Source organism: Schistocerca cancellata, chromosome 5 (assembly GCF_023864275.1).
Source record: "Schistocerca cancellata isolate TAMUIC-IGC-003103 chromosome 5, iqSchCanc2.1, whole genome shotgun sequence".
NCBI classification, from domain to species: Eukaryota; Metazoa; Arthropoda; class Insecta; order Orthoptera; family Acrididae; genus Schistocerca; species Schistocerca cancellata.
Window position 1 is genome coordinate 583,031,179 of NC_064630.1, and position 8,715 is coordinate 583,039,893.

The 8,715-nt window shown below is 37.1% G+C and overlaps 1 protein-coding gene across 3 annotated transcripts; it reads right to left on the reverse strand.

Annotated features, from left to right (window-relative positions):
- Positions 1-4,006: 4,006 nt before the first annotated feature.
- Positions 4,007-7,996, reverse strand: LOC126187830 (histone-binding protein N1/N2). Of its 3 annotated transcripts, none has more exons than XR_007537796.1 (2): positions 6,269-7,969; positions 4,007-4,408 (listed from the first exon to the last, which is right to left on the reverse strand). XR_007537796.1 is itself a non-coding variant. In XM_049929132.1 (2 exons), the coding sequence occupies exons 1-2, from the start codon at positions 7,805-7,807 to the stop codon at positions 4,404-4,406; spliced, it is 1,119 nt and encodes a 372-aa protein (XP_049785089.1). In that variant the 5' UTR covers positions 7,808-7,969; the 3' UTR covers positions 4,007-4,403. The 3 variants fall into 3 exon arrangements, 2 of the variants coding, with proteins under 2 accessions (XP_049785089.1, XP_049785088.1); XM_049929132.1 differs by having other exon boundaries at positions 6,694-7,969; XM_049929131.1 differs by lacking the exon at positions 4,007-4,408 and having other exon boundaries at positions 5,714-7,824; positions 7,900-7,996.
- Between the last annotated feature and the right edge of the window lie 719 nt (positions 7,997-8,715).

Below are 8,715 nucleotides of genomic sequence, written 5' to 3' on the forward strand. Positions count from 1 at the left end.
AGTTTTCAAATACCTGGTATTAACAGTGTAAACTACTATAGTGTCATTCGAACACAAGAAGTTGATATAAATATCCCTGAAATTTATATAGCTATGACAGAGAGACTATATGTCATACAATTAAAGAGTTCCCTACTCATCAAATGGGTGAAAACAGAATTACAAAATCATGGACAGTTCTGGAAAAATTTGAAGTGAACAACTTGCATGTAACACAGCGTATGGATTTATGGATGTGTGTGTGTCGGTGTGTCAAAAGCAGCTAGTTTGAGAGAAACTACTGCTCTTCTTCTTACACTACTCTGGTATTGCTTTTGTCTTCAACTTCATACTAAGTATTTCTGTGATGCGAAGTTAACAAGAAACAATAATTAAAATTAGGCCCTACTTGCCTAACATACTATTACATGGGAACAGTATGCCTTGGCTCCACATTGTGTCCATAGTTCTGCTGGGGAAAAAAAAAAAGTAACTCCCTGAAAGCTAATGTGAATATTGCACATCTACAATCTCCGACATTTGCTGATTGAGTACTAGGGTATTGTAGTGTATTGTAAAAATGAAACTTTGGTGTATACTTTTTAGTTTACAAAATTAAATAATAGCTGTAACTTTTACCCACTTCATAGCCCATTCTGTTGTCTGTAACCACAATTTTTATCAAAATTTCCACCAAAATTTGGACACCAACTTCTCCAGTTTTATTACTGCAGTTTGGCTGCTATGCAAAACTTCATTTACACATCCATATTGCAATACAATTTCAGATATCATCAGCTTGCACTTCACCATCATGTCTTCGAAATTTTGACAAATGCTCCTTTGCATAAAGTGTTGCTTAAACTACACAACAAAATTGACTAAAGGAGTAAAAACAGAACAATAGAATATTCAGACACACAACAAAAGTACAAAATAATGCTGCGCAAATTTGTTAGGAAACAAATTAGTGAATTTGGTACATTACCAACACATCATCTTGCACAAAAAGCAACAACAACATTTGTATTAATGAAGTTTTTTGGAGCTTGTAAAAAGTGCTGCTTGTCATGTCACTCAGGATGAACATTGGGAGTATTTAAAAATTTCCAGGGACATGGATGCCTGAATATTTTGCATCAAGACCTCAGATTTCTATATGATTTGTGTGTGAATATTATGGAATCAGGTATTTAAAAACTGGGAGAGGGGGGGGGGGGGGAGATTTATATATATTAAAATGTATTGACTTTATGTGCCAGATCTATTTCATTCAGTCTGTGGATCACACAATGCAAAATAATTTCTTTACTCTTCCACTTTTCCATCAGTATTGTTAAGTAAGTGCTGTCCCCTCAGTCACAGTCTGATTACATTAAAGATTTAAAATATTGCATAAAAATAAGTTCCTGTAACTGCTTGAATAGTTTCTTGTCCCTTTCCAACATACAGCAACCAAGTAATTCAGTCATTGGGGGCACATTAGCGAAAGTCTGTAAGATTGCCCACCTTGTATACCCTGCTGTCTGCATTTATTTAGTATATAATCATTCAGCATATTTTCCACAATGCTGATGAGTCATTACTGTCAGTGCAGCTTTTTATAACAGCCATGAATATGGTTGGAAAAGTAATGTTGAAAGCAGCAAACAAAAGAATTTAGAAACATTTTTATAGGTCTTTTTCACCACTGAAGTGTCAACTTCTGAACTTTACAGTCCTCTTTTACGCTACTTATTTCATTGATTCTTTCTCAGTACTACTACATTTTTCTTGCAAGACTCCAGTTGCACTCTTTCAGCAATCTTTCTTCAAGATTGGAACAAACTATTCAGATAAGCTGAAACTGAAATGCAATGAATATTTAGTGACAGCTGAAAAATTTGTGCTCAACTGGGATTCATAAATGACCTATTATTTCCAAACACTACTACCAGCTGCTCTTCAGACATACCCCTTAGCAGATATTCTAAACGATGAACAAAAAATGCACCAGTTTAGAATAATCAAAATAATGTCACCATTTTGGATGCCTGAAGAAAAGTGCAAGACCAATTTCTCTTGAAGGGCTGCAGAAACGAGCAGCAGTTCGCTTCGTCCACACCACCACCTGGCAGTGAAGGGCTGCAGAAACGAGCAGCAGTTCGCTTCGTCCACACCACCACCTGGCAGTGGTGCAATGCTAAAGAAATTGGATATACATATGGGAGGAGCAAGCAGAAATCTCTATACAACTACTCAGATTTACATCGTCTGTAATGCTCTTATGTCAATTCAGGCAAATGCCAAATACTTCCATTCCCCATTCTTTTATTACCAAGATTCTGCCACCTGTAATAAAGAGTCACCCTTTGTGGAAGCCTGTGTGTGGTGCAAAGCAGTCTTCCTCCACTCTCCTCTCTAGCAGACCTAAAGCAGGTGAATGTGTTTCTAGCAACTGGCTCTTTTTAGTACAATGCCACTGGGAAGTCAAATGCAGCATTATCAAGCTCAAGAAAGGTGGATATGTTTTGGGTAATAGATGTTATCTGGGTAAGTTTTTGCAGAGTTTTCAGTTCCTGTGAGCAGACTTAACTAGAAGTTAAATACATATTTTTCCTCAAAAGCACATTCCATACTTGTATGTACAAGGATATAATTGTGAAAACAGTTTAAATTACATTCACTGAGTGCACGCATTACGCAGCTCTGTTTTTGTATGGATTCTCAGGTTCAAACTTGTGCTACATTGACATTGAGTGGACTGCTGATAAAATAATAGTGTATCAATTTGAGGACTTGTGTATAAACATCTTAATCTTGTGGTTTCATCATTATTCAAATGTATATTTCCATCGGAGCACTATGTATTAACCACATACTAACATGCCATCTCCCAACAGGCTGCCAACGGCCAGGGCAGAGCCTTGTCCGACGATGTGGTCCGACATGGCCAGGTGGTGAAACATCCATCACTATCCATTCAGCAGTCAAATTGTTAAACATATTAACAGGAAGTTAATGTCTACATGGTTGGTTCTAGAAAGTATCAGTTGCCAATGATATAAAATATTTTGAAATTTAAAATATGGCCAAAATGTTTCTCATAATCTAAATCATCTTGAAACAAAACAAACAGCGTTCATTAATGGATGTTATTGCACAGCAACACTGAATGCCAAGGCTGTCAGTATTTAAGAGACAATTGTAGCCTTTAGTTTTCAACCAGCATTGCCCTAAACAGCCTACAGGTCAAGTAAATGTGAACAAAATGACACCATTTAGACTTTGCATGTTAAATAATATGCACAACTAAAATAAGTGATATGCCATATGATTCTAGCTTTCAAACTGTTTGCGAAAAACTCTGAAGACATATCGTCCACCTGACTCTGCGAGCATATGTTACACACACACACACACACACACACACACACACACACACACACACACACACAATTTGGTAAAGAAAAGATGGGGAAGGGAACTGGCAACACTTTCTGCAATTACCGCATCAGCATTCGTCTATCATACAATGGAAAAAAAAATTAATTGCCCAATGGAAATTTGAGCCCCATTCCATCCCAAATACAACTGTTGCCCGTAACATCACTTAGTTTCATGTGGGCAAGTAAGTAACAGTTAATTTAATTTACATTTAGTTAAATCTAACTGGGATCATTCTCACAATGCATAATTGCTTCTTTGTTATTTCTCCCTCATTAATCATCACTCTAACATTCAGCTTTCACTATGCCCACTTCTATTTTGTTCCAACTACACTCTCCCTTTTAGTCCAACAGCACTCATTTCTATACATATTTCAATGATTAGTTCAAGACCACGAGTTCTTTCATTTGACTCAGCATTGCTGTTTAAGAAAACTTTACCATTCTTCTTCTTCTACAAAGACACAAATGACTCAACCTTTTTTAAGTAGCAAACTTCCCCCCCCCCCCCTTCCCCACCCGCACTTCCTAATCAAGTGGACATATAAGTAATGTTTGATAATTTCCACAATGTGCTCACTATAATTGATCACACACTGTAAATACAAATTTGCCTTTTATTAGTTCTCTAAATCAGAAATGAGGAAACACATTCAGAACAGAATACACAGCTATGAAACTTTTCTGCACAATTATATCCCACACAAAACTGATACAAAAATAAAACATTTGCACCTGAAGTAGAGCCCTAAGGACAGAAACTGTACACCTGCCTTAAGTGTATCAAAAATTGTAATTAGAAAAATACTATAAAAATAATGAATATCATCATTCACATTAATTGAGACAGCAGCTTCCAATATTAGTGCAATTTACAATCTACTGTACTTCACATACTGCAACATTCTGCTTAAAGCTTTCTCTTGCCGGTGATATATAAGATGTGGATAAACTGACAAATTAATGCCTCTCCCGTCATTCACTTTCAGGATCAGATCACCCTGTAACAAATATACAATTATATTGCTTAGAAAGTACAGGCACACACGTCTCGTTAGCAGAGAAAAATATGTTACAGAATATTTATATCAGTCAAAGAGCTTGGAATCCCATATCAGCAGTCCAGAATAAGCAACACAAACAAAAACAATTCTCCACATTTGATTTAGGTAGTACAAATATACAAGCCACATACGATCCCAAAATTCAAATAACTAAACAAAACTTTCACACTACTGTGGCTGCGTGATAGCATATTATGATAATGGGTGGTATCAGATCCCCGTTCCCTGAAATTTTGTTTGTTTTAACAGATTGACCATTAGCATAGCTCATGGTCTAGGTTAGGTTGGAAGGTGATAACATAATTAACAATTGACAAGGCCAATGAACATGAATGCTACATAATCATCGTTCTAACAGACTGACCTGCCCATAGCATACTTTAATGTTTACATTTATGCCATAAGTAATGCACTTTTCATAACAAAAATGAAAACTACTGGTAAATTCAGCAACCCTGTATCAGATTATACACATCTCCATTAAGTACCTCAATGCATATTATTTACCTAGAGGCTTAATGACCTACAATAAATGGAAGAGGGGGGGGGGGGGGGGGGGGGGGGGGAGAAACAGGTCCAATGTGGAACTTGTGCCATGAATTTTAGTGTCAATAAAAGTTGGAAATTAATGTCTCACTTCAAGATAGTCCATAGAGGCTAATCCTAACAGTGTATGATATGCCATCTTCTCTCTCCATGTTATATTGTAACAAATGTGTCACAGTACCTTTAATTTTTCTCAACAGTGCACTGGTGTGTTCTAACATATACAACACTACACTAACAAATTTAAGGATAACAGTCCACAGGATGTGTGCCTTAATCTCAACCAGGTCTACATTTTTTACACTACCTCAATTCTAACTGAACTTTATGTCCAGTTGCAATCTAATTCAGAACGCATTTTAAACTCTAGCACTGACATTAGGCCTACTGGCTCTAGGGGTTAATTCTCAGAACACAGAAAGAAAGATACTATCCCCAATGAACATTTACACTGATAATCTAATGTTGAAATCAACGCTACGTGGCAGCTACTTCGTTTATAGTACACCATGGATATTCACATTCAAAGCCCCCTTTCCATGTTAACTCAAAAGTTGGCATATTTTTAAGAGAAAAATAAAATATAAAAACATACGAAATGTTTGCTGTTCCTATTTTTTCTCCCCGCATGCATAAGTAAATATAATATACAAGAAATTTACCACTCTTCACAGCTCCAAAGTGATCTTGCACAAATTTAAAAAGGTTTACAAATTAGCTTTATTTGCCCATTAAAAAAGTACACTTCATATGTTTTCATCAAATTTGGGTTTCTCATGAAGTTAACATGCATAGACCTGACAAGTTTCTTCAGTCAGTCCCATACCATTGAAATGTCTAAACACACACACACACACACACACACACACACACACACACACACACACACACACACACACACACACACACCCCTTATGAAAATAAATACACACTCAACTTCTCAGAAAATAATATCAAAACTGCATCTGTAATCACCCTAGTTAGTAAAGAGAGGCACTTAGAAAGTGCTGATATTGTGAAGTAAAAGTACTAGACCTATGAATTCAATGCCCATATGATGTAGACTATTCCTAGGGATGAGATTTTTGCCAGTCTGCTCATATCAGTTTCACTATGTAAGCTTACAGAATGCAGTTAGTCAACATGTGGTCATAGATATGATTAAATTATGATCTACACTGGCATTAAAATAAACTTCACCTCTTGGCAAGATACAATTAATAAGAGTGCTAGATCTGTTTACTAACTCACCAAACATTCTGAATGTAATGTTAAGTTCTATAAACATTTAAGTAATCCAATCTACTACATATAACTCAACTGCCAAGACAATCACCTGCCTTTAAATTACAATTTTAACAAACGTGTGCCACATTTAACCCACGTCTTGACAGAGTGTAACCAATGTTCTTTGTTTTGAACACAAATACAGTACCATACGTATTTCGCACCAAAAAAAAAGTTAAACCAGCATTTGAATTTCAGTTCTATGAATGTTTCAATAATCGTAAGGTCAAATGCTGATTTCGTTTTGTGCATTACGTGATGTACAGTCCTCTACTCGGTATGGCAATAACAGGGATTGATGTCTCTTCAAATTAACGTAGATTACACTAGATCTTGCTCAGGTTCTGTTTTACTCCTTTTACTATCTGACATATCCAAGTCCAACTTACGCTTCTTCCTCACTAAATGGGTGATATTTGACACCGGCTTTGATTCACTGGATGAAGCTGCTGTTGATAACGATGCAGACGAAGTACCAGCCTGACCAGAACTTCCCTGCTGATCTTCACAGCGCTTCTCAAACATCGCCTTCAATGTTTCATTTTTGAAGTCTTTCATATCCTGAATTTTGTCTTTAATCTCAGGCAGTAAAGCCTTTATTTCTGTAATTTCACCGTCTATAGTATAAAATGCATCAGATTTGGATTCTTCCGCCACTTCACTGCCACTGTCCTTTCTCTGCTCCAGGATTTTAATTCTTTCTTCCAGCACCTCAACAGCTTCGGAAAAGTACTTTATGGATTCGTCGAAATTGCTTGCAAGTGAATGAGCTAAGCCTAGCTGGTACAATGTTTCCGCTACACACCTATCATCGGTTTTGAGAAGTTTCTTTCTAATTTCTAAACATCTATTTATATCTTCTATAGCTGAAGCGTAGTTTTCGGATTCTAAGCCAATCTCGCCCAAATACATGTGTACTTCTGCAAGTTTAAGTTTAATGTTTTGGTCGTTGTCAGCTTGTCTCTGAAAAATAATTTTTACGAGTTCCAACATTTCCCACGCCAATTTCAGATTACTCACTGTCTCAGCATCATCCTCATCTTTCTCACCATCAGCCTCTACATTATCCTCGCTACCAACAGGTTCGCTATCTACAGTGGGAGCACTATCCATTGCAGTATCTTCTACTTTCTCATTTTCATGTATCGCAGATTCCTCCTTCTCACAATTATCTTCCACACCAGCTTCTTGTTCCTCCTGCTCGTTCTCTTCCTCTTCATCGTCACGTTCTTCAACAGCATCGCCTAGCACACCGTTCTCTTCTCTTGCGAGGCCGAGTAACGCTTTTCCGTAACTGAAATAGGCATCCCCACACTCATTTGCAGCTTCACCATACACTTCAGCCAATAGTTCACACGCAGTTGCCAGACATCCCACTGCTTCGAAGTAATCTTTAACAAGGTAATGCCTTTTGCCCTGAGCAAGAAGCATAAACGCCTTTTCCTTGGGGCTCATATCTTCTTCCTTCTTTTCGACAGCTGTATTATCTGTATTCGTCTCCATTTTCAACAGGGCAGGGCCTATAACAAATCGTACGCGTTACAATACGAAACTTTCACTACACTGAATCAAGAATTTATATCATTTCTACTGACCGCCTTTTACGCACTAGACACTTTGAATTAATGTATTTCACTTGCACCCCGCGGATCTTTTGGCGGCAAATCAAAGATTATTACGCACACCAACACGGTTGCCAACAGCAATCAGTAGGATTCCCATTCCCACTTGAAACTTGCCAACATAACCTACAACCTCAATGCATATGCTACCGCGTCGCACCGCAGAGGATAATTAACTTCTGATTGAACTGTCAATATTGTGTCAAATGAAATTTGAAATTCATACAAGAAATTAAGCTTCGAATGTTACCTACAGTATTCAGCTTACGTATTTGCTCATACTTAAAAAAGCACCTGTTTAACATTTCACTTAAACAGTGCTACGGCGAAGTTCCACATACTTTCTTTTGCAGCTGCGAGAATAGTATTTCTAATAGCGACCGATAACCTACATATACATAATATGAAACACCAGTAATCGTCCAAACATTAACTGAAATGTGCCGGGCAGTTAATTAGCTACTGTGATGGCACGATTCGTACTACATTCCTGCCACTTTCTACTACTCGCAGTTATAATTATACTGATAACTAAACTGATGGATTCCACCTGCTTTATTATTTAACTGTAACCCTATCTGGAGTATTCGGTAGTGAAAAATAACTGACAGTTATTTATAAACGTTAAAAATAACGGTAATAAAAATAGCTGTAACCGTGATAACAGTTAGTTCAAAAAAATCGTTTGTCCAACCTCTGCCCTCACGCAATTAAAGTCAATTCATTACGTGGTACAGTTACGAGATGCCATCACACCTCGTGAAAATTTGGTTTAAGGTTAACTTTAGT

Coding starts and splice junctions, on each gene's coding strand:
- LOC126187830 (XM_049929131.1), bottom strand. CDS start 7,807: ATGGAGACGAATACAGATAATACAGCTGTCGAAAAGAAGGAAGAAGAT.